Source organism: Tetrao urogallus, assembly GCF_951394365.1.
Source record: "Tetrao urogallus genome assembly, chromosome: 2".
Taxonomy (NCBI): Eukaryota; Metazoa; Chordata; class Aves; order Galliformes; family Phasianidae; genus Tetrao; species Tetrao urogallus.
The window spans coordinates 28537221-28564701 of record NC_136814.1 but is presented as its reverse complement, the minus strand read 5'-3'; the positions used below and the strand labels follow the sequence as shown (position 1 = coordinate 28564701).

The following is a 27481-nucleotide window of genomic DNA, read 5'->3' as shown; positions in this document are numbered from 1 at the left end:
CTAAAGTGCTTCCGTAGAATCTGTGTGGGTGTGACATCCACCTGGTCCTCCTGCTTTTGTGTCTTTGTCATTGCAGGTCTCCACATTGTGTAGTCCTGTCATATTCTTTTTGCTGTCATCCATTACATCTTCTGGCAACTCTATGCTCTTCCTGTTGCACTGACAGAAGTCACTGGAGCTCTCCAGTAAGTTGATGCAACATTTGATAATCAGTGCAAGCCAGGCCATCCCAAAGAGGATCCAAAGGGAGATTACATTCTTGTACCAGCTTGGATAGGTGCGGTCTGGGTTCATCCCTACAAAAGAATCATCACAAACATTTTGACATTGGGTGAAGACTGCCTCAAAGAAGGCATTTCATGTAAAGCAGAGAGAAAGGAGATAAATATGGTGTAATATTAGCAATTCCTACCTATGTAGGACTAAGAAATAGTAAGATAAATAATGAAAAAATAAACCCAAAATCAGAGCTGTTTGTAAGTTAAACTGTCCACATTTGTGCAGTTTCTTTTTTTTCATGCATCACTCACTCAGCTTTACAATATTGTATTAGTATCTAACAGGGGTTTCCTGCAAGCAGAGCCTGGCCTAAGGTGAGGGAAGGGAAACAAAGCAGCCCAAAAACTTCTAAGTACAGCCAAACCTCAGAATCACAGAATGTCTTAGATTGGAAAGGACGTTACAGATCATCCAGTTCCAACTCCCTGCCATGGGCAGGGCTGCCACCCATCAGATCAGGCTGCCCAGGACCCCATCCAACCTGGCTTTGAATAACTCCAGAGATGGGACATCCACAACCCCTCCAGGCAGTCTAAACCTTATCACCTCCTGAGTAAAGAATTTCTTCCTAACATCTTACCTAAATCTCCCCTCTTTTAGTTTAAAGCCTCTCCCCTTTGTCCTGTCACTATCAGACTGTAAAAAAATTGGGTCCACCTCCTGCTTGTAAGCCTTCTTTAAAGACAGCTTTATATTATGTTATCTGTTCATGTTGTCTGATTGCTCAGTTAAAAAGTCAGTGATCCCTTTGGAGCAGAGTCACATTTTGGTTTGCATTCCCACAGTGTTTAGTACTAAGACGCTTCTATGGGCTAGAATGGCGTCTATAGCAATACTAAAAATAATAGTAAAAAATAAAGTATTGAGCTTAGTCTTACGAAGTGACTGGGCTGTATTTGTAGAGCAGGCTGGGACGATTAAAAAACCTCAAGAGAGTTACAAGATACAAACCAGTTGCAGCATTCTTTGCTTGGACTCTTCTCTACTGCTTCTCAGATTTCATTATTTATTTTCTTTACTGAAAAAAGTTTGTAACTCTGTAAGTGAATACCTGCAGCATGACAGATATTATAGGGCACATGATTTTCTGGGGACAGGGTGTGAGGAGGTGACATATGACACAGTGCCTCCGTAAGCCTGGAGCTCACATCCTGTAACTGAATCCCAGTGTAACTTATACATAGGGCTAGGTTGATAAGGGATGTCCACAGAGGCAGGTTTTGGGTGTTTATCACCTGTGACTAGTTGCATGTACTACTTCTATGCTGTCATTGCCTGCCATGACTGGTGAGTCCCAAACTGCTGTCCTTGAACTGTTAGGGTCTATAAGACTATGGAAGTAGCAACTGGTTAGAGGAACTACATTGCACCCACTGATTCTGCATTTTAATTTTAATTTTATTTTATTTTCAATATAACGGGATTGCAAGGCATTTTGAGATTAGTACTAGTAGCTGAAAAATGCTTGGGCTTTACCAACCACTTATGTCCTAACTGCTCTTTGTGCTGGCTTACTATTACAAGGTGAACATGTGTCATAGAGAGTATTATACTCACCTGCAAACAAGCACCTTCCACAAATGCCAGGTTCAAAAGGTATAAAAATTATTACCTTCTAAATAATAAATGAAAATAAGAGAAAATGACTATTTGAGTCTTCCTAGAAGATAATCTGATATATGCAGTCTTGGGGAGGAGAAGTTGAGAAGCAGTTTAGGACCTACAAAGTAAAATGCTTCTGATATAAGGGCTTACTGAATGTAAATTATTAGATTTCAGAGTGAGTAGAAGAAGCTACATCAATATTACTAAATAGTGTGTTCTATAGCCAGTTTTATAACTCCAAATTGAAGTGCTGTTGTCTGGCTTATATTTCACCAAAGACAGGGCAGCTGTGTCAAAAGGGGACAACGGGCATTACTGCCAAGATGTGATACTCCCCAAATTGTACCTGATCCAGACAGTGCTAGGGATCACACTAATTGGGGAGACAGTATGGAAATCACAAAATAAAGCATGAACGCATACCCTGGCTTTACTTAGTTTTATACTGAGTCATAAATCACAAATACAAGATTGTAAGGCCAAAGTTGTCTGGTCTTTACATACCACAGGTCACTGACATGTATTCACTTATTCCTATATTAACCAATGTATTTATGGTAGTACAAAGGTACGCAGAGGTAAAGGCACATCTGGAAGTGAGAGAGTGTACTAAAGAGGAGCCTCAAAATCAACCAGAAACAGAGTGAAATTTGCTGTAGCAGAGTTCAGAAACATCTATAGAATGTTGAAATGGCTAGCTTTTGTTAAACTCCATTTGGATACCCTTGCCCAAGCTAACATGAATAAAGCTAGTTTAAGTGTGTCTTTACAAGCTCTAGTCAGGACTTTGATGCATTACAGACCAGCTAACCACCTTTAAGCTGTTCAAGCATCAAGCAAGCACTACAAAGAAATGAAAATAAAGAATCATTATTAAGATGTTTTAGTCTGTCTTTCAGGCATTCAAGGGTGCATGTGTTTCTAGAATCAATTTATAGTTAATGTCTTTATCAAAAAGGTGTGTCCTGTGTTTCAGCAAATTCATTAGGCATAGGTCCAAACCCATTTCCTCTGACAAAATGTTTTGGCAACCAAAACTAGATGGTGCTTGGTGCCTGATAGTCTATGCCTAAGTGACAAAAGTTGCTTCTAGAAAGTTTTATCTGGGGTTTCAACTGAGAAATGCTCACTGTCTGTTAATGGTAATGCAGAGTAGCATCTTTAAAACTAAACATTGCTAGTGCAGTGGCATGCACGAAGTGATCAGTGACTGCTGTGATTAAAAACAGCACTCCAGTCTAGTGTCGCACTCACTCAACAGATAGATCACCTGAATGCTGAAAGGTTACTCATTGACACAGAAATGATTGCTTTGTTCTTCCACACATGGCATTCCTATCACAGAAATAGTGCCTTCTCCAATCTGTACAACACCTACTGCAACAGATTTGTCATCATACCTGTGGATTGCTGGTGGTGTAAGACTGCCAAGGTGAGAACTTGATATGCTGCACTTTTGGCTTTGATGTTGAGTAGGTAAAAGCAATTACATTAGAACTACTCACCAATCACATAATCTCCAAATCCTATAGTACTGAGAGTAATGAAGGAATAGTAGAAACTCTCTTCATAAGTCCATCCTTCTTTGTCAGAGAACAACAAGGGAGGTAGCAGGAGGAACAATAACAACCCCGTTACTAGTGCACAGGTCTTCATCAGCAGGGCAGCTTTTATCTAGTAAAATGAAACAACATCAACACAAAGAATTGCAGGGAAGATGTCATGGAAAGTAAAGCTCATTTTCTAGTTGAAGGTGATATCAAGCTCCACAAGAACACAAATACTCACAGCATTACACTAAAATAAACAGTGTGGCTCTCTCAGTCAACACAAATTGGCCATCCTTTTCTTGAGTCCAAAAATCATACCATTTTAGAGCTGATTTCACAAATGCTCCCATATAACTTAAATAAGTAATTCCAACCATGACTGATAAGCAAACTAGCTACCCTAGGATTGTTAATGGCTCTAAGGCTCTGGCAATTCTCTTGCTGGAAGGGAAGCCATTAATCACAGAAGTTCCATCAGCTAATAAATTACCTTATCTGACACCTCATAGGACTGTCATAACTGAATTTATTCATTTCCCGTTATTCCTGAGCATTATTGCATTTTTGGCCAAGAAGGTACATCCTTGTCAGTCAGAGGATCAAAAATACCAACAGTGTTCTTTCTCTCCCCAACCTTAAGAGTGCAATATGCCTAGCCCCATTGCTTACCTTCCAGTGAAACATCTCCTCTAGGTGATGGGCACTACGCTGAACCCCTAACAACATCAGCTGTCCAATTTCATTCATGAGGACAAGGTTCAAGGGGATCCCAAAGAGTGCAAATAAGATGCAGAAAATTCGACCAGCTGCAGTGCTGGGGCTTAGGTTCCCATAGCCTAGATAGGGAGGAATGAGGAGTTAAATCTGAAACATTCTCCTTGCTTGCTCCCCTCCTCTAGAAAATGAACCTCAACTTCTACTAAAGTTAGAGAAGGTTACTGTTCCAAAAAGATTTTTTTTTTTTTGTTTTTATAAATAACTGTAAACTACATCTATTGTTTGTCACATCCTATTGTAGGTTGGAAAATAACATTTCTTCCCCTGCCAACTTTACTTAGTTCCTTTCCCATTTACCAGTGAATTTCCTCTTCCCTACCAACTGCTCTGGCTAGGATTTGACGTAAATGCAAAACATCCGTTTAGTTCAATTTTTGTAATCATTGTTGGCATCAAGTTTGCTGGTAAGTGATCCTGCATCGTTGTCAGAAGGTCTCTGAATCAAAACAATAGTGTTTTAGTAATATTACCTTTGTCCCACTGGACTAGTGAACATACTGCTGCCTCCTTGCCTATACTTCTGTGCCACAAACATCAAGTGCTCCTTATTGTCAAGTTGTTTGCCACGATTCAACAAATTTTTAAAAATTATATTTAGCCCAAGTAAAATTCTTCAGTTTCAAACAAAGAAGAAAGAAGTACATTTGAAAGTTTGCCGCCGCCCGCCCGCCCCCCCCCTTCCCCCTTTTTTCTAAAGTGTCAATTGGTCTAAAAAAGATGCTGCCCACCAAGCAGAGCCTTGTTTGTATCATGGTTCAGATCATCATATTTTCATCAGCACTGCTGCAACATTAAATTTTTCTCCATACTTGATTTTTAAAATATCCCATAAACTTGCAAACCTACACTTAACGTAACTTCAAGTGGTTTATGTGACAAGAAAATAAAATCTAACTTCAGTTTCTTTCAGAGAGTGTTTCTAATACACAGTAAGGACTAGCATGTGATGCAAACTTTGACACTGATTTAGCTACCTAAAGACCTATAACCTTCACTAGATTACAAAATCCCTGTTGCTCATTAGTAATTTGTGCATCTCTATACACAAGGCCAAACTTCTATATTTGCCATGAATACATCCTCCCAGCCACACACAGCTTTTTAGCTTGGTACAAACCTGGAGGTGCTCCCCGCAGTAACACATTGCTACTGTGCTTGTAAGTGGTGCAACCCTGGGATAAAAGAAGAGAGAAGTCCAGTGGCTGGGCTCCCCACAGGAAAGAAGCAGGTCCTACAAACATCCACTGTTGGAAGCATGGGCTTCTCATTCTTTCACAAATCTCCACCCCATGCTGACTGTAGTAAATCACCAACCAGCTACATATAATGACACACTATCAAGAACAGATGACATTATGCACCAAGCTCTGTGCTAACAAAACCCTCCCACTCGAGATGACTCCACAAACAGTTAATTATGCACATACACTAAATAAACAAAACCAAACCAGAAAAGAGGTCTGGCAGTAAACTGTCTTACAGTAAATATTTTCACCTCCTTCCTACTTCCACAAACTTTTATTTTTTTCTCCTCCAATCTGGATGGCTTCAGCTCTAATATTTATAGGCTTGAATGATTTATGGGACTTGGGTTTAAACATACATCTTAACACATAATGCATCTCCAAAGCAATGGCTCCAACAGTCTATGCTTGGGAAGGTACAGAGCCCCTGGAAAGAATGGGATGCTGTTACATAAATAACGGTTGTTTTGAAATACAGTCTAACAAAGGGGCTAAATTAAGACTGTAGAGCAGCCTTAACTCCAATACAGTGTTCTTCACTTATGAGCAACTCTATAAGCTTATGGACTTTTTCCCTCCTCTATATGTAATTACTCAGTCACATCTGCTGGCTTTCACCATTTCTAGACTGCCAGGTGTCATAAACAAGAGACATGCAAGCAAATAAATCTGTTACATGTTACCACGCAAGTGAATTTGAGCAATGGGTGTGATTTGTGTCACTTTGACTGTGCCACACCTCAGTGGATTGGTTCCAATTTTTCCTCTTTCATGCTGTTTAAGGTGATTTTCAGATGCACCCAGAGCCAGGGTACAGAGCTGGGATACATTTACTGTAAGGCTGAATACAAGCCACATACACTATGGCCAGACATTCCACAGGTTTAGATTCTTTTTCTGTTTTCCCTTCCATATCAACTTAAGAAAAGCTATATAAAGGCTAGGAAAGTTTTATTTGTTTGTTTGTTTGTTTAACCATAGCTTTCCAGGCTTTCTAATCTCTGTAGAAGGGGAGAAAAAACATCAGGAAAAAAGAGGAAGAATGATACCTGTCATGTCACTCAGTGAAGCACAGCCACCTTCAGGATTTTAGAGATCCCCCACCGTGTTGCTGAATGGACAGCATCTCAAGTTAGGCAGTACATTCAATTTAATTTGGAACAGCACATTCAATGACATACGAAAGTCCAATGTGTACTGAGAAGTCTAGCACAACGCCAGACCTGCTTTGCATATGATTTACCTGGCACCCTTGGGCTCAGTGGCTCAAGACAATTTCTAAAAGATTTGGTGAGTAACTGTTGTAAATATATTAAAAAAATGCCACATTCCATGAGCTTTTCATACAGGATATAGGGTTTGATTGAACAGTACATGAAATTTTAGACTCTGCAAAATAGCAAGCAATTTATATCTGGCAAATGATCAAATCTTGCCTTTGGCCTAGAAAAATAGGTATTCATGTCATCGTATATACTGTATATTCTTATAACTCAAGTCATCTGATGATTCTGTATGAATCTCTGTTCTTAGACACCTCACAAAGGAATGGGTAAATGAGAATTACTGTAAATTGAATGAAGGTAATTATGATACTGTAGGGCATACATCAGAAGATCTGCATCAACTTCAGAGATGAAAACAAACAACAACATCAGCAGTGTCACATTCCTCACAAACTAAGATCTCACCTGGTACATGCCTGCCCCAAGGGATATACTGAGATACTCAAAAACTACAAAGGTTAAAGTACAAGTACTTTGACCTTTTTCATCAAAGCAGCTGAATTATCCTGTATAGGTGTGCCCCTTTTGAAATAAAGTCCAACTTACAGTCCTTAGAAGATGCAAAATGAGTGATTTCATTTCTAAATGATCAGATCCACATTCACATATGTGCTATTACACAGCTTCAGTAAACCCAGCTTAGTTTTCCTCTACATTTCTGTATGTAGAATCATAGAATGACTTGGGTTGGAAGTGACCTCAAGGATCATCATGTTCCAACCTCCCTGTTACAGGCAGGACCACAAACCTCCAGATCTGGTACTAGACCAGATTGCCCAGGAGTCCATTCAACCTGGCTTTGAATACCTGTAGGGATAGGGCATCTTCCATCTTTCTGGGCAACCTGTTCCAGCATCTCATCACTCTCTCAGTAAAAAACTTCTCCCTGGTGATCTAAACTTAATCTCCCTTCCTTTAGCTTAAAACCTCTCCCCCTTGCCCTATCACTATCTGTGTAAAAAGTTTATTTCCCTCATGTTTATGAACTCCTTTTAGATATTGGAAGGTCACAATGAGGTATTCCCACAGCTTTCTTTTTTCCAGGCTGAACATGCCCAGCACCTTCAGCCTATCTTCATAGGAGAGATACTGCAGCCCCAATCTGGACCCTCTCCAAAAGCTCCACAACCTTACTGTGTTGGGAGCCCCAGACTTGGACGCAGTATTCCAAGTGCGTCCCCAGGAAGGCAGAATAGAGGGAGATAATCACCTCCCTTGCCATGCTGGCCATCTCTCTCCTGATGGAACCCAGGATACCATTGGCCTTCCACACACACACTGCTGGCAACCCAAACCCCTACTTTCAAGGAGTTCTTCTCCCTGTTTGTACACATATCTGGGATTAGATTGACCCAAGTGCAAAACCTTTTGGTGCTCAAAAGGCCTCACCTTTTGAGTTTATTAAGGCCCCTCCAGACAGCATACCTTTCTTCTGCTATATCAACTGCACTGCTCAGCTTGCTGTTATCAAACAAACGTGACGAGGGTGCACTCAATCCCATCATCTATGTCTTTGACAAAGATGCTACAGAGTACCAGATTCAACATGGACTCCGTTACCATCCTTCACCTGGACATAGAGCCATTGACCACAACGCTCTGGCTGTGACCTTCCCATCAATTCCTTATCTGCCAAATAGCCCACCCTTCAAAACCATCTCTCTGATTTAGAGATAAGAATGTGGTGGGAGCCCATGTAAAAGGCTCTGCAGAAGTCCAGGTAGATGACATCAGCTGGCTTTCCGTAATCCACCAATGCAGTCACACCCTCATTGAAGGCCACCAGATTGGTCAGGTACAACCTTTCCTTAGTGAAGCTGTGCTGGCTGTCATGGATCACCCACTCATCCCTTATATGCCTTAACATGTCTTCCAGAAGGATCTGTTCCATGATCTTCCCAGACACAAAAGTAAGGCTCACTGGCCTGCAGTACCCTGGATCCTTCTCCCTCCCTTACCTGTAAACGGGAGTGATATTTCTCTTTTTCCAGTCCCTAAGGACTTTGCCTGACAGACACAACTTTTCAAATATGACAGACAGCAGCTCAGCTACTACATCAGCCTTAGGACCCTGGGATGCATGCCATCCAGCCCTGTGGACTTGTACACATTCATCTCATATGGGATTCAGAGGCTCCGAAGACTTGTTAAGAGGAGGGTAGTGAGGTGTGATTAATAGAGAATTAGTAAAAATCTCTCTTCACTCCCATAACAGTTTTCCAACAACAGTGCCCCAGTTTGGCCAATGCAACTGCTACTTCCTGCTACTGACAATGGGTGGCTTGTTTGGACCCGGTTCTCACTGCTCAGCCACAAAATAGTATCTTAAGAAAAAAGCACTTAGAATGGGGGGAGGGAAGGGAAGGAGTAAAAGCATCCTCTGTGAGCTGAAAGACATCTGCAAACTCACCAAATTGCAGTTGAGGGAAAATACAGAAATACGTTTTCATAAAAACTGCCAGCAGAAGGGTCACTTCTCCAACCACTAACTTTTATCAGAAGTTTGAGCATTCAAATATTTTTTGGGAGATTCTGGAGCATCCCAGGGTTAAAGGATGTTCTTGTGGGAACAGGGAAGGGCTCTCTGTCTCGCCTGTTGATGGTATTTTGCCTTGGATACTCAAGCACTCAGAAAAGCCTGGGAGCTAGGTACCTTGCCTTACAACAAACGTCTGATCCACAAGCTTACTGGGCCAGCGAGGGACACCACTGCTTACAATTACACTACTTCACATTACACACTTAATTGCCCAGAGAAATATGTTTCAGTTGGCAGTTAGGAAGATCTCCAGATACAAGAAGAAACTTCACACTGCTCTGCTACACTCAGTGAGTGCTCAAACCAATGAGCTCTCAGCAAGAAGTACTCTGCCAGCTCCTCCTCTAACACCTCTCTGAAGATACAAACATTTCCGTGTGCTTCTTAGAAGTGACTTGAATGTTTTCATTCAGGCTAAATGAAAGTTCTATTCATGACAAATTCATGTGTTGCATTGAGGGGAAAAAAAGATTTAAATTCAGTATAGGTAGACAAAATGGCAGTGGTGGCCTAGAATCTCTGGAACTGCATCTAATATGGAGGACCTCATTTAGATTCCAGTATTTAGTAGGTATCGAGGAGATGCCCCTCACTATTCAGTTTTGTCTCCATGGAGTTACAGGCAACAGAAACATTTGGTTGCACACTACTTGAGTCTGTGACTTAAAACCCTCTCTGGAAGATCAGGATGAGTACTGGAGCCTTCTTTTACACTAGTGCAGTATACTAGTGCATACTGGAGGCTGTGTAATGTACTCAGTTTCAACAGAACACGATGGCACGTGGCTGGGAAGCAGACTGAATATGCTCCTCTGAATTTAGGCAACAGCTCAGAGAACATTGGAAGGAACACCATCTCCATAATCCCTTGGTGATGTCCCACAGACTGTTGTGTCCTACTTGGACAAACCTGTACAGCAGCTCTACTGGATGTCACAGGGCAGGGAAAAGATCAATGCATTGAAGGTGCAGTGTTCTTGAGCAGAGAATGTCCCTGAAGAAACCAGAGGATCAAAATGTGAAAGTGACCCTAGCCTATTATTCCAATTTTAAATACTTTGAGACATTGAGATGTTTCAACTGGATTTCCCAGAGGATCACAATGGATGGAAACCAGTGCACTGGAGCTCCATCACGTACTGGTCAGCACTACAGTGGATTAAAGTTCTAGAGACAAAGTCTTGTTGGTCTAAAACCCTACACTGCCAGGAGTGTCAGGACTTTCCAGCCCTGATTTGGCTGTTTTTCCTCCATAGGAATAATTTGCACCGAAGTACTAATTATCCTCAAAAGTATATGAAACACCACCTGACACTCATCAACTTCTACCTGCATCTTTGAAGGGCTGCTGCTAAGAGCTAACACTTTTTTTTTTTTTTTTGTACTGAGAGGCAGAGTCCTTGCTTTTACTGCTTTATTTCATGCTTAAATTCATACAAATGAATACTTGCTTTGCTTAAATTCATACAAATGAATACTTGCTTTGCTATCAGGAAATAGGGACACAGCACTAGGTAACAGCATCCACACACCTAAGATACTTGGATACTTGGGCTGTGAGAGAAAAATATTCTTCCTTCTTTTAAGCAAGCACGAACAACCTCAATCTTAAGTCCTTTCCCTTCCATCTATCAACAACAACAAAAAAAACTCACCACCCTGTGGTGTTTAACTTTAATCTTGTGCCTCACTCTGAACTTGCTTTGACCTCTGTGCACTGGTAGTCCAAGATAACTAGCAAGAGAGCAAACAGAGGATAAGGATGTTTGAGAGATAAAACCAACAGAAAATTAGTTTCTTCCTTAATCACTTTCACTGTTACTCTCAAGATTATTCTTCAGGATAAAGAGAAAAATCTCCTATTGAGAATGAGATAACAAACGGTACTTGGGATGATATAACATGTAAATACAGTAATGAAGGAGGCAATGAAGAATATCAAAACAGTGAGGAGAAGGAACTGACAGAAGGCCAGGACTGTCAATCTCATGTGATGAAAAACTACAATCATAGAATGGCTTAAGTTACAGGAGCCCTTAAATATTATCTATTTCCAACTCCCTATCATGGGCAGAGTTGCCAGTTAATTGCACTTCCATTCAATTTATGAGATTGACCAATAATTACCTGGACTTAGAGCCCTCCTTTAAACAACTTTTGGTACACACATCCCTTCTTTGAATCTTCAGAATTAGAGTACCAAGCATGTCCATCCTACAAGTTACAATCTTGCATTTTCTAAGCAAAATTTATAGGCAGCTTTTAATCACTACTGGAAATAGATGAGACTGATTTAAGTGGAACTAAGGGACAGCATAGAAGAGACTGCATCATGAGTGATAAGTGTATCAAGAGTGTCAGTAAGGAAAGCAGCTGATACCCCCCAGCCACGGGAATGAATGGGAATGAAGGTAACATCCCTTCCTGTAGCTGAGAGAGAAGTTCTGCTGAGGACTTCATAGGAACACACCAAGCCTTCTGAAGGAGGCAGAGCTTGAAACAGAACCAGGAGCTGATAGAACGGAAAGAGCATCTCAAAGCAAAGGGAACAAGGTAAAAGATAATGGCTTTGGCAGCGCTGTTTGAGAAGATTAAGGAAAAAAAAGCAAAAAACCACAAACCAAAAAACCGCTGATGTGAAAGCCTCAAAGACATTACACTACATAAGAGGCCAGCAAGGAAGAACAGCATCAGTTACAGAGAGAGTATGAAAAAAATAAGCTGCCCAAAAATGAAACCAGAACAAAACACCAATCAACCAAAACTTGCAGCAGCTTGAACACATGGAGTAGAACCTTCCAGATTTTCTACCACAATCTTTACTCTGCCTCCCTAAGGTTTTTGAAATCTCTTTTCTCCATTACCATTTTAGCTTTATTCTTTCTGAAGCCATTTGCCAGAAAGAGTTTGTCAGACAGTTGTTGGAACTACTACCCATTGATTCTGCAGAGCTGAACCTGCGTTCAGTGGTTCTTTTCCTACAGCTTGGGAGAAGTTTGTCCTTGCCACACAGTCTGAAAGCCTCACCACAGCCTTCTCAAAAACAAATAAATAAATAAAACCAACTCCATTTTGTTATTTCCACCATAGCTGTGTCTTCCATATGGATCTTCCTACTGAGCATCATTTCTTTGAACTTCACTGAGTTCTTTGGGAAGGACAGTCACTTACCAAGACCAGGCAGTGATGTTCAGGTCAGTGAGACTGCACTAGTGACTGCCTCAAAAACTTGCACAAGCAAAGAAGATAGTTAACTTAGATTCAAGGCGAAGCTCTGAGAAGCTGTGCTTTTCACTTTTACAACATACCATCACCTACAGTGTTAATGTACTGTTTAGGCTGTTGTCAATTAACAGCCTAAACAAGAAAACCCAAGGCCTAACAGTTCAAAGTTGTCTTTGCAGAGGTGACTTGAGCAATCACAAAGTCGTTAGCAAGTCTCCTAAAAACAGTTTTACATCAGTAAAATGTAAGCAGGTGTTTAGTGTAGATCTCTGCCAGCATCACAAAAAACCCTTACATCTGAACATGACAAGTTTGATTCTCCTGAACTGTTAACTTAAATTGGACGCGGTAAAACAGAGTAATTCTGACAGTTTAGAACCGAATCGGGATTAAGGATTGAGCAAAGCAGCTCTGAACAGATGTCATTCTGTACCAGAGGCCAGAACGAAGCTCCCGGGCTTCACGCTGGAAAGCCACAGCCCGTGCAGCACCACTGCCATCATCTGGTGCAGCCCGTGCCTGGTGGTAAGGCATCACACAGAACAAAACACGTACAAAAGAACAGATCGCAGAATGACAGGAATGACAGGACTGTAGGGGTTGGAAGGCACCTCCGGAGATCATCGAGTTCCATCATCCTGTCAAGGCAGGTTCCCTACAGCAGGTCACACAGGAAAGCGTCTGGGTGGGGCCTGGACAGGAATTAGTTCAGGAATTTTAAGTGGAAAAAAAAGCAAAAACAATCCACAACCATCTCTGTCTCAGCTCTTGCTTTGAGGCTTAATGTTCTGAAATCCATGCATCTTCAAGAACTGTCAGAGAAAATTCAAAATAAAACTCCACCTGGTTGCACAAAGAAAATTCCAAATCTAAAACACATTTGAAAAAGAAGAGAGCTGACAGGTGTGTTGTAACTTAAGAGATTCATGAGGTTTTGTTTGTTTTTTAACATATGTTAACGACTTTCTCCCCACACCACATTCTCTTCCCCCACATTTTTTATAATGCTGAGTTACATAGTGAGAAAAGATGTCTGGGAAAGTTATTAATGGTTTGGGGGACTGGGGATATGCACTGACAATAATTAATAGTATCTGCATTAAGTTACATTGTCCATAAATCCATTTTATTGTTTGCATTCTCTTCCATCCCATTTCCATCATTCTTTCATGGCTTTGCATTATTCAATGGCTGGAACTTAACTGAACTGTTTCGTTCATTCAGCATAGGAAGTTCCGCACAAATGTGCGCAAGAACTTCTTTAGGTGAGGTGACGGAGCACTGGAACAGGCTTCCCAGGGAGGTTGTGGAGTCTCCTTCTCTGGAGATATTCCAGACCTGCCTACTTGTGCAACATGGTGTAGGGAACCTGCTTTGGCAGGGGGGTTGGACTCAATCTCTGGAGGTCCCTTCCAATCCCTACGATTCTGTGATTTATCCAGCTGTGGGTCTTTCACCCAAACACGCAGGCTCTCATCCAATGCAAGTAAAATAAAAGCTTTTCAAAGTACTTCTCTCTCTCTTTGTGACAGAGAAAGCTCACTTCAATGCACAATTCACCTCGAACCTCTCAGACAGAGCTAGGTCAGAGAAAGCAATGAAAAAGTACAAGGAAAGAGGCTGTTGGGTCTTCTTGAAGATCTTCAGAAGCTGCCAGGCATGCCCTTGGGCAGTCTGCTCTATGCATCCCTGCTTGAGCAGGGGCTGAGCTGGGTGACCTGCAGAGGTCCCTGCCATTCTGGGGTATAGGGAGTATTGCATCACCTTGAAGCAATACTACTTCACAACCAAAAAAACCTGAGGAACTTAATAGAGGTACATACTGAGCTAATTATCCTTGCATCTAGATGGAGATTATTATTACACTGGCACTGAGAAAAAAAATACATTTCTTGTTTCTTGGGATAGCTTCTTATGTGCTCACCCATTGAGAAACCGTATGGTGCTATGACATAGACCAGTAACGTGAAGTCCCCCAGAGCCAAACAGTGTCTAATAGAACATGTCCTCATTCTTGCTTCACTCCCACCCGTAAGGCCATTCAATCGGCAGGAAACTCTTACCAATGGTTGTTACTGCAGAGATGGAGAAGAAGAAAGACCCACTGAAGTCCCACCTGTCAAGGCTAGTGGTGTTTCTTTGAATGGCTATGCCACTCTTGTAGGCTTCGATGATACTCTGCAAAGAGATAATAACATGAGATCCCACAGACTCCCTTACGGCAACTTCATGTGACTGGCATTTCTAGCACTGGCTGGGAAAGTCACAAACTACAGTTACTTTGGACCATAACATTTCCCTTTTAATAGAAGATATCCTGTGCCCTGGAGACCAAAGAGTTGAGAGGTCAGGAAAGCCAAAAAACAGTGTACTGATTGTAAGAAAAAAAAACCATCTACAGAACAGCAGGAAGTTGCATGTGGTAGATCACATAAGTAAATGTAAGAGAGACTGGAGGGCAAGGGATGCCTACAGAAAGCCCCAGTCAGAGCGTTACTGATTGCCCTACAGCATATTAATAGGAAAACAGCATATTAATAGGAAAACAAGTTGTTTCCAGATGGGATGTTCTGAAGGCAGAATCCCCAGAGCAGTAAATAAACATGCAACATAAGTGATACATATTAGAACCTTTGCATACACTGCAGAGGAATATATGTGTTGTAATGTGTGACATGGAAACAATACAAAAATCACCAGCCTAATAGTTTTGGACAACTTGTCCTTACCCCATGGCTGTAAGTATGAATAAGTTAGATTTAGACTGGAACAGTATGATGCCCAATTTTATTCAGTCCACCTGTGAAAGACTCAGATTCCACTATGGTGAAATGTATAGAATTAAGGTAAAAGCAGGCTATCAGACACTTTAGCAGTGCACACATCTAATTATGTTTTCTTATGCCAATAAAGTCAAAGATATTCAACTGCATTTTGAAGAAAACTATATTAGTCACAGCATGTACACTAAGCATTTCACACCCACTGGCCAAGAAAATCCTTGAGAGCCAATTATCCTTGAATGCAAAGTGTAGTCAGAAGTAGATAAAATTCATCACTTTTGAGGAAGACATGCAGATTTCGAATAACACCATCCCTATACCATGTATAAAACTGCAGATAAAGCATCTATCAGTGATAATATCATTGATTATCATAATAACAGAATCATTCTCAGGTTAGATTTGCATCAGTAATTGGCTTTATAAAGCTGTAGTTTATATACCCATCAAGAAAACCAGTGCTTCTAGTCTGCAAAGCACAGAAGCTTTGTTCTTTACTGGTGAAGGTATGCTATAAGTGATTTCTGAAATTATACATGGCTATGAATTACAAGCAGTTTACAGAGACCCAGTCAGCATCTTTACATGGACCATTATTTCTTTCTCTGCAGTTACCAGTTCTCACACAAAAGCAAGAAACAGCTCTAAGATCATGGGTGATTACAACTGTTCAGTTTCTTGTTCTCAAATCATAGAGAAATAAAGTGATGCAATGATGTGAAATCAAGCATTTAATGCCTTGGTTCCTGTGGCTTACCACTTCCTGTGATGTGACGTCCTGCAAGAACATCTACTGCTGATTTCTGCCTTCCGTGTCAAGAAACTTCCGTTTGTTTGCGCAAATTTGGTCACAGTTTTTTACTAACCTCTCTAGTTCTTAAGCTTATGGCTTTAAAAACTTGATACTGTGTAATGGTGTCAATTGCTGAGTTCATATCAATAGGACATCAAGCAGGAGAATGGAAAATTCACTGTATGCAAAGGGTTTTTTAAAGTTTATCTGAGAGCAGGACTGTTGACATTTCCAGCAGCTATATGCTGGAATATGTGTCTTCAAGACAAAATATGTAGGACTGCTGAGATCACAAGCTACACAAGGAAAATGTGAGAGAATAACAGGCCTTTTATCTTCAAATTTACACCCTAGTTTCATGAGTAGAGGGTGTCTCATGGGTAGAGGGTGCATGTGGGGAGAAAACAACAGATTTGTCACCCATTGACGATTCCAATGTCTCCCTTGACATTTCAAGAATGATTTTATACTCTTGGGGACCAAATTTCCTGACTGCAGTGTTTTGAAACATCTTCAGGTCATTGTGTTAACTTCCCCTGACGTTATGCTGCTACCAGGAAACATGGCACTTAAGAGGCTGCAGGTAGGCTCAAGTGCTTTCACTGAATGGCCCACATTCCCACATTCAGCTCAGCAGGAAGGTAACACAACTCATTCACTGACAAAGAGCAGACACTGAGCTTTCTGTATGCCTGGTGCTTCTGGGAATGAGACACCTCACATATTTACAGGAGGTCTTCAAGGGTGCCTTCAGCTGTAAGCATCTGGCTACATCTTTTGTCTTTCCCTGTTAGATTGTGCTATCAAACACCCAGATAACATGATAAGCTGTGAGGATCACTGTGCTTGTCACAATCTGATATCAGGATGTCTGAATACTCACACAAACCAGACTCACCTGAATAAACTGTCTCTCCTGTCAGAAACCTGAAGTTCATCACTTACAGAAAGAGCTACTGATGCAATCCTTTAAGTGGAGGGATTCTTAGAGGGTGGAAATAAGGGTACTTATAATACCCAGAATCAACATCAGAAGCACAGCAACAATGATCAAAAATTAAAGATTAATTTTTCCGAGCACAGTGAAAGTGACGGAGCTTGACTTCCTACAGGTGTGCCAATAAAGGCATATTCATGAAAGGAATCCATAAATAGCTGTTAATATGCAGAAATTACTTCTGGCACACTAAGTTATCAGACTACAAAATCCTAGAAGATGAGAGAGTACTTAGGGAAATGTATCATAACTTAATAAACTTCTCTAGACATCTACTTTTGGTTAGTGCTCTTTTCATAAGAAAAATTAGAAGTGGTTCATCATTTTGATAGAACACATTGGAGACACCCAGCTAAGAAACAGTTAGGGCAACTGAATCCTCTCTGGTTTTCCTAGTGAAAAACTAGCGACTCCACTCTGATGCTATATTTTTTAAGCAAACAAAAATACAGAAGTACAGGTTGGTGGGTTCAAAACTTATGAAAGAACTGAAACATATACATAAGGTCACATCTGCTTTGTTCCTTTGGCATGGCTTTGAGAACTATAGCCGTTTTTTACTTTTCTTTATATTTACATTAATTTGGGGGGAACGTGGGGGGTGGAATCCTAAGGGTTTTCTGTTTTCTCTTAATTAGGTTCTTCTGAGACCTGATGGATTCCAAGGTAAAGTCCCAAATCCAGTTTTTCAAAAGTGGATATCTGTCTGATCTAACACATCAGTTAATATCACCAACTGCTCAACCACAATATCGAACTTGTGAAATCTGGGCTTGCTATTTTGGGAACTTGAAATGTCACATGTCTAATTCAGAAGTACAAGAAGGAAGTAGCAGGTGGTTAAAATAGGAAAAAAACACCCTTAGGACTCAGTTCTGCTTTGGTTTCCACTAGCAGAAAAGCTAAATAACATAGGAATTTTACTTCTCTGTACTTATTTTCTCCTCTAAAATAATCATAATAATTTATGGGTCACAGAGACTACTGCAAATATTCTGCTAACCATGCACATAACATTTTGAGCCTTCTATAGAAGTCTCTGTGGAGCTAATTGCTATAGGATCTTTAAATTAGGATCTTCTTGATTAGCAGGGCTTCGTGAGTCAATGAAAATTCATTTGGAAGCTGACACATTTTTTCCATCAGTGAGGCTGCTCTGTTTCTTGACAGTGCCATGCAAAACCTAACTCCATCATCAAATATTATGATAGTTGATGGTTAGAAAAAAAAAAAACATGACGTCCATTCACAGTAGTCCATTTAAATGCAGATGCCTGCCTGACTAACTCTGTGATAAAACACGGTTCAGAACACTTACATGCAGTCTCCCACTTGGTTTTGCTCAGCTCTGAAGTTTTTACTTACAAACGTAACAAACTAATGCTTGCAAGTGCATGTTTTTTGTTAGATTGATCACTATATCCTGGTGCAAATCAAAGCCTATTTTTGTGTGTCCTGCCAGAAGTCCCCTCCTTTAATTCTCACTAGGAACTCCACGAGGAAGCTATGGATTTCTACCACAACGCAAACTTATGTTAGGATGACAATAACTTTCCTTATTGCAGTTAAACAAATACAAATTAAAATAAAATAAAACCACTGCCACAGCCTGACTGCCTTTAAGCCCTATTCAGCTCCAGGGCTGTACTTCCACAAATGATTAACAATGAATGTGTCTCACTCCACCTGTGAAACCATTCCATACAGCTTTGTCTTAACAAACCCAACACAGCTACAGTCATAGCAAAAATTAAACCATCTGTCTCGTTTACACTTCTAAAAAACCTTTTCTGCTCTTAAAGAAAAAAAAAAAAAAAGGAAGAAAGTGAGGAATGAGACAGCCTATTTAAGTATCTCTAGCAGATTAATGCACACAGTCTAGAATTCACTCTTCTTTTGATATGTCTGTGTTACATCTTTTTCCACCCTCGAGAAATGTAGGTTTATTCTTTTTCAATTTGCTGTGGACTCACTCTTACTTTCAGCTGCACCCTAAGCCATTGTTGCCCACCACCCCATTGCTCACAGTGTATGCTGTGTTATCAGTTCTGGACAACTTCCAGCTTTCTTAGCTAGTTTAATTCTCCTTTCTAAAATCTCATATCACAGGTTGGCTCCTCTACCAGCAGCAGCAACTTATGGCTGCAGCTTGGCTTCTCGTTACCAAGTACTGCCAAAGGGAGAAACGTTATTTACTCTACCCTTCCTAACACCAACCGTAAACTTCATCCTTCAGCCCTACGCTAAGTCACAACTACAGGTGAACTTGGTAAAGCTTTCAGAAAAGGCGTGTAAAACCAGCAACAAGGAACAAACACATGTGTATATGTGAACGGGGACACCGTCTTCCTTGCAATTTTTACTTTCTCTGGAAGACTATATTTCTCATCTCTACACAGAAGAACAAACAAACAAAAACAATAAACAAGCATAAAGTTTAGAGCAAGAAAATAAAGTTTCTATAAATTATTAATTAGATTATTATGAACTTAACCTCCATTATAATAACAAGATATAAAGTAACACAGGGGAACATGGTGGTAGGACCTTATCCCCTTGTCCTACCAAGGGGAAGTGATTTCAAACTTAAAGAAGGTAAATTTCAGTTGGATATAAGGAAAAAGTCTTTTACAGTGAGGGTGGTAAGGCACTGGCACAGGTTGCCCTGAGAAATAGTGGATGCCCCATCCCTGGAGACACTCAAGGTCAGGCTGAACAGGACTCTGAGCACTTGATGGAGCTGTAGGTGCCCCTGTTACTGCAGGGGAGTTGGACCAGATAGCCTTTAAACAGCCTTTAAATAGTGCCTTCAACACTAAGGATTCTATGATTCTAGCATAATGCCACAGAAGATTAAGACCATTCCAAGCATATCTACAAGAACTTCTGGCTTCTCCTGAATCATGCTCTGTCTCTTATTTCAGGATAACAGAGAGACAAATCACTTTTTACTGAAGAAGAGTACTGCAAGAGGAGTCAGGAGAATGACCTTTTCATGAACTACAGTTCCAGTCACTGCAGTTGCCCTTGTGACTCTGAACTATGGCATTTCGGCCAGAGTTCATTGCAAATGAGATACAGTGTAAGAAACTTCATCCCCAAGCCTAGCTGAAGCTTATACATTCATACAAACCAGCTTCTTCAGGGAGCATATGGCCTCTCGAAAATCGTAATTGAAACAATGCTTTTTAATTACAAGTGTAATTGAAACAATGCAAACAGTTCCTCACCTTCACAGTCTATCAATGAGGTAAACAAGGTATTTCCAAGGCACCAAACTACCATTCAGAGCAATGATGAAATATCATCACACAATCTTTGTGCTCTGGAAATTCTATGTAATGTTTCTATATAAACACCCATTCACATTTCATAGAATTCTAGCTGCAATCAGAAGAAAACAATGTTAATCTTGATCTCAGATTGTGAGAACAAGGGTCAGTTAACTTCAAAATAATTTCATAAAAGATTATGGATTACACCACTCCCAGGCATGAACTCTGATTCCCTGTCCTCTCCCAGAGTAGAAGCTTACTTGAACACAAACTGAAAGAAGAGCAGGCACAAGATTCATTATGGATGCTGGATTTCTGACTTTTCTTAACTTCATGTCTTTCAGATAACCTGATCAAATAATTACTCCCCCCCAAACAAACAACACATGAAGAACAAAAATCCCAAAGAAATAGACGCAGTTTTGCTCATGTAATTGGTGTTAGTTCTGCTGAATTAAATGAGCTCTATCAGCAGAAGCACTTTTACTGCTGCAGCGGGGTCTGCACATACTCTTAGTAACTGTTGATCAGAAAGAATCATGGGTATGTTAATTTCTCTCAGATATGGATCTAGGGAAAAGTGTGCTGGCTATAATTTAACCCAAGTATAATAGATATTGATAACACGTTAGAAAAAGCAATTATAGCTGATCAACTCTATTTCACCTGTGACACGCTGATAGATATTCTGACTGAAGTGGGTCCTATACAGATATATCACTGCTCCACAACACAGCCAGTGCTGTTGCATTAAGTCTCTTAGCAACAACAGGGATCTCTGATGCTCACCCCTTAACAGTCAACTTCCACTGTATCACTTGTGTGCAAGATGACTTTATTAAACTACATTTGCAGGGCTGTATTTCCTGACAGCTGGAAAAATTTGTCAGTTTAATGTCAGTGCAAGCCAAAGTATAGATGAGGATCTTTCAGTCACGCGGGAACTACTTATCTTGTTGTCATTAACCTGGTGGCTCCAGCTGTTGACTCTGGAGATAACAGTATCTATACCCACCTATAGGCTTTTAGTTCATGACCTGCCCCTTAGTATTAGGTCTTTTACACTACGCCTTAAATCTTGCTAGATGAAAAAGTATTTATTTTCATTAAGCTCAGCTTTGATTTTCTTTTTCCCAGTTTATTTAAACGACATGGTTTAAGTAACTTTTTGCATCTAAAGTGTTAGAAAGCATATAGAACAATATAATAAATACTGGAAACAGCTGTGTTAAGTGATTAGTTAGAGAAAGAAAGAAAAGATGCACAAAAAGGACATTATAATAACAGCCCAACACAGAAAATACAGCATTGCAAGTCTGGCCATATGGACAATCTTCTAACTAAAGAAATGCTGAAAAGCAGAGCAACTCTAATTAAACCTGTATCTGCAGCCAATGACAAAAACACCAAGTTTGGAGGACAGCTCAGCTGCACCAGAGCTACTTATTCTTCACCAAAGCAGTAAAACAGGGACTTATATTCTAGAAGAGGTGGAAGAGTCACTAAGGAATCATAGAATGGCCTGGGGTGAAACGGAGCTCAAAGATCATCTAGTTTGAACCCCCCTGCTATATGCACAGACACCAACCACCAGACCAGGCTGCCTAGAGCCACATCCAGCCTGGCCTTGAATGTCTCCAGGGATGGGGCATCCACAGCCTCCTTGGGCAACCTGTTCTAATGCGTCACCACCCTCTGTGTGAAAAACTTCCTCCTAATATCTAACCTAAACTCCCCTGTCTCAGTTTAAGACCATTCCCCCTTGTCCTATCACTATCCACCCTCATAAACAGCCATTCCCCCTCCTGTTTATACACTTCCTTCAAGTATTGGAAGGCCACAATGAGGTCTCCCCAGAGCCTTCTCTTTTCCAAGTGAAATGAGCCCAGCTTCCTCAGCCTTTCTTCACAGGAGAGAAGATGTTCAAGAAACGTAAATTCAAGACATTCAAGAAATGTGAATGTGGCACTGGGAGACACGGTTAGTGGGCATGGTGGTGATGGGTGTATGGACTGGACAATCTTAGAGGGTTTTCCAGTCTTAATGATTCTATGGGTCTGACTGCATCAAGCTGAATGTCTAGGACCAATCCCACACACCTCAGCTATAAGTGATGTGACCATAAAAAAAGTGCCTTCTTTGTGTGCAGCTTTACTTGCTGGATGCTACTGGAAAGGTTATTACATCTGGAACTAGCATCACCTTTACCTGGACCAAGACTCTTAGGTACTTCCCTCCCTCCCAATGGAGTCCAGTTACTCTCAGTACAGTGAAGAACAGTAATCACCTGAAATCTGCCACATGGCATCTGTTTCAGCTTTCTGCAAAATTCAGAGCTTCCTTTGATGTGACCTCACACTTTAAAACAAAGATTATTGTATTTATAACAAACCAGATACCACCCACTCTATATGTTGCTTAGCAGCTTCTCAGGAGCTGTTTGCTCCTGATCCAGTTCTTTGTGAACAACTGTTCATACTACAGACTTCATTTAAGTGTCACAAAAATGGCTAAGGGACAGACAGGTCAACAAACCCCAACACACCTTCCCTGGGTAGATGTTAAGTTACTGGATGCACAACAGTTGTCCCTTACTCTGTTCCAGCCATAAATAATGAAAGTCAAGAAAAATGCAAATCAATCTTCCCTACACACAGGTAGTAACACACAAGCATGCATTTTTGTGTGGTTATATATGAAACATATATATGCGCTACCCTCTGTTACATAGAAAAATGCAGAACTACAGAATCCAGCAGGGATAGAGCCAGCCAGAAAAACAGCTGTGGGAAGCAGGGCCCCACAGCTACAGAAGTCACACACTGAGCTAACACATTTTCCCTCTGTTTGTTGTTGGTCTGCTATCACCAACTCTTTCTGTTTTTTGTTTTCCTAATTAGGCAACTGTTTCTGACCCAGAAAGATGTGAGCCATGGAAGTCACAGGACAAGAACTCACTGTCTAGCTCTCCTTATGTCCTTCACCTTTCCTCCTGCCCATCCTCACAGCACACTCTTCTGTCAGCTCCTCAAAACAGGAGCTCTCTGTCTAGGCAAGGGCTGGAAAAGTGGATTGCCAATTGTGGATGGTAACTAGGAACTAAGTGATAAACAAGTTGTAAAATGGTATTTGCACATTGCTTTGGCAAACTGGGATTTTATTCTATATTGGCTCCTATGCACTTTAAAGTAAACCTAGATTTCAGAATTGTCCAGGAGGCTAAAAGAAAATTGCTTTGACGTTACAGACAGTTCATCGTTATTAAATTTTACTCAGTGCTTTATGCTTCCACACTCTTTGTATGCCTTCTCTATTGGCAAATAATCATCAGTGTACCTAAAATACATGTTTGTTATCTGAAGAGGGCTAGTAATGATGTTGCCTGTATTAAACTCTGCATTAAGCGATTTACTGCACACAAAAAGTCTCATTTTTTGAGCACATTAAAAGTAAATAAACAGTGCCATACAGGAAATGAAAAAAGAGTGCAGGAAAATAGGCAATTCTGTGGATTATCTGTTTAAGATTAATCTCTCACTGTGAAAGTTATTAAAAATAACACATGAAGCCATTCAAACAGGGTATGGTTTCTTAAAATACAAAGGCATGCACAGATGCTAAAATAAAACCAAACTTCCTTTTATCTTCCTCATCCAGATTGCTTAGGTCATAATTAAATACTGACTTGACATGTTAAAGCAATGGGTCATCTAAAGGGATTCGCTGGTTCTCCTTCTTGGTACTGTCTGGTAGTCACATGAGAATTAGTAGGAGTCATCCTGCAGGGAAACATCCACGAGAACCCCATTAAAAGGATCTTGCTGCCTATTCAGTTGTAGTTGCCTTCTCCCTACTACCATCACCATGTTGCTGTCATTCACCAAGGGAAGCTCCCCGTGGTCCCAGAGCAGGCCCATACTCATTGCTCCGTGTGCTAGCACTGAACTGAAGTCAACTTCCAGCCACCTCTATGGAACGCCAGGCTGGTCTGCTCTGATGTATTTATCACTTCCTTCTGACAAGTATTTCAAAAGACTATTTACCTCCCACACTTGGGGCTGTACACAGCACACAATACAAACAATAGGAGTAGATACCATGGTAGCTTTCAAGGGACCAACCTTATAGGACCAACTGACTGCTTGAGAGAATTTGCCATTCAGAAAGTCAAGGGATGAGACATAGGTATCAGCACAGTTTCGTCTGCTGGGGCATTAGTGAAATTCCCAACAAAGTTATCTATTGGATGGCTTTCTCTTATTTTTCATTTCTCTCTGCTGGGAGGAAAGGGGGGAAAAGTGTAAATATATTTTAGGATTTAGGCCCTTTGAGCTCTGATGACCAGCCACAATGATTCCAGCCACCAACAAGCACTGCTTACACCCTCCTCTTGATCTTTTTTTTCCACTAGCTCCTATCTGAGGTAGAGAGAGACCAAAATTAGCAGCACACGACCAACCACCAGCACATCCAAAATTGGAATAGTTTGTGTAAATGTTCAGCACCCTTCAACCTTATACTTAGGAGGTGGCAAAAAACGTCTATCCCCTTTTGTACATTTCTGCATCATAAAATATAGCTACTTCAGTAAGATTGCAGCTTGGTCCACTTTTATGTGCTGTAGCCTCCCTGCACATGTTCTCAGAAGTTTTCCTAATGCAACTCAGGTGGCTCCTTATCAGGATTTTTCTGTTTCCTCTTAATTAAGGAACAGAAGACCAGAAGAAAAAAAATATCAAAGACTAATTAAAACAACGAATTAAATGTACCACACCAAAGCCATTGGAATTCCTCCCTTATAAGATGCCAGAGCCTACACCTATTTCATACTTGACTAATTCAACAGCGAACCAGACCTCCCTGCCATTCATCCCACGTACCCGCCGCAGGACCCGCCACCTACAACCAGCGAACGCCGCAACTCCTGCGAGGACAGCGGCGACGGGGGAGAAGCCCTTATACGAGCTGATGCTCGGACAGCCCGGAGCTCACCTGGATGAGCCTCTGCAGGGCGGGCCCCTGCAGGCAGGTGTGGTTGGCGAGCAGCTCCCAGCGCTGCTGGAGGAGCCGCCGTGCCGCCCGCACCTCGGCCGGCCTTTCCAGCGCCTGCAGCACGCCGGCCCCCAGCCCCACGTAACCTAGGTAAGCCAGCAGCAGCACCGGCACCCCCCAACGCCTCCGCCGCCCCGCCACCCCCCCCATGACTACCGCCGCCGCCGCCGTCGCCAGCGGGGCAGAAGAAGCCGGAGCGGAAGGAGGCAGAGCCCGCCGGCCCCTCCCCAGCCCCCGCCCTCCCCCGGCGCCGCACGGAGCCGGGAGGGATGCGACTGCTCGGGTTCTGCCGCCGGTAGCTGCGCCGCTCCAGTACTGCTGGCTATGGGTCTGTTGTCATATTTCGGCACAGCTTCTGAGTCAGTTTTAAAGGCAGTAAATGGATTTTTCCGATAACGACTCTTTCGTATAAGCCGTTGGAAACGCACCGGTTTATAGATCGGATGTAAAGGTGAACAGGAGAGGAAGGAACTCGTGCGGTAGTCCTTTCATTGCTTTCCTTTGAGCACCTTCATGCAGGTACTCCCCCTATTTTCTTGCACAGGACAACATCAAAAGAGCCACTCAGTTCTTGCACGGATAGTGACAACCAACCAAATTGTCATGGGTGTACAGAAAGTTTGCGGTTTGCATATTTTATTGCAGAAAATGAAATAAAGGGGAACAAAACCTCTAAACTTCTGAGCAGGAAAGTTCTCACACTGCTCTGCGATTTTATTGCCACGGTAGTGTTTCATAAAAACACAGAATCATTATGGTTGGAAAAGACCTCTAAGATCATTTCGTCCGGCCTTGAGCTCACCCCGCTATGCCCACTGGCTATGTTCATTCATGCTGCATCCACACAACTGTTGAACACCTCCAGGGATGGTGACTGCACCACATCCCCGGGCAGCCCATACCAGCACCTCACTGCTCCTAATTTTTCCTAATACCCAGCCTGAATTTCCTCGACACAACTTAAGGTCATTACCTCTTGTCCTATCACTGTTAAGAGGCTGATCCCCACCTTGCCACAACCTCCCTTCAGGCAATTGTAGACAGTGATAAGGTCTCCCCTGAGCCTCCTCTTTTCTGAACTGAACAATCCTAGACAGTGCTCAAACATGTATTGCAGCACTGGGACAAGTCTGCTAACGTGCTGATGTTCTCTGGGGGATGCTTTGGGCTGTGTGTCATAAGCTCACGGTCTTTCTGATAAGATTCAGAATTGCACATGCAAGGTTCTGCCACCATAAGACTGGCAAAGTTTCACTAGTAAAACACTGTAAGATGTACCAATTCCTGCTCAGGATATGTCATCAACACAGCCTAAAAACAAACAAGCAAAAAACCAAAATACTTGCTGCTTAATTTTGCCTTTTCAACGTCTTCATTACTGAATGATGCATAAACTGAAAAAAAAAAAAAAAAAAAAAATCCCACAAATAATACACCAGAGAAAGAAAAGATATAAAGAAACTGAAAAGCAGATATACTGTTTTCCTTCTTTCAAGATACAGAAGTAGAGCATTTTCACATTATAACTACATTAAAATCAGTTTGTATAAAGCACACTACTACGTAGAACATATCTGACTAATGTTTACACTCAAATATTGTAAAACAAATTACATGCAAGGCTCAGGGTTTGCAGCTGTAGGACTGCATGAAAACCCAGGGCATCAGGCATGTGCTTGCTAGAAGGGATCTGAGGAGGAAGAGATTAAAATTCACAGTATATCTTGGAAGAATGACATAACATTTTAACAAAATGTCTGGTTAATTTTCATGACTGTTCTCAGGAATGTCACTTTGCAATTAGTAAATGTATTGTACAGGGCTTGCTCCAAAAGTAATGCCTCCTATTTTTTTGTGTTGGCCCACAGCATCAGGGACAGATGTTGGTAATATGGCAGAAAAAAGTTGAACCTTCCCACCAATATCCCATAACATGGTGTTGCCATGTGACAGATGGCAGCAGAGGCACAGTCTGACACAAAAGCATCTGACATGAAAGTATGTATGAAGCAAAGGTGTGTCTGAATTCCTCAGTGTGGAATGACATGAAATGACACCCACTGGCATCTTCTGATA

At 41.4% G+C, this 27481-nt stretch overlaps 1 protein-coding gene across 1 annotated transcript; it reads right to left on the bottom strand.

Moving 5' to 3' along the window:
* Positions 1-25555, bottom strand: LOC306958707 (potassium channel subfamily K member 17-like; the record flags this gene model as incomplete). Its single annotated transcript, XM_079550300.1, has 5 exons — positions 1-296; positions 3390-3558; positions 4104-4270; positions 14569-14683; positions 25346-25555. The coding sequence occupies 5 exons, from the start codon at positions 25553-25555 to the stop codon at positions 1-3; spliced, it is 957 nt and encodes a 318-aa protein (XP_079406426.1).
* Positions 25556-27481: the final 1926 nt, after the last annotated feature.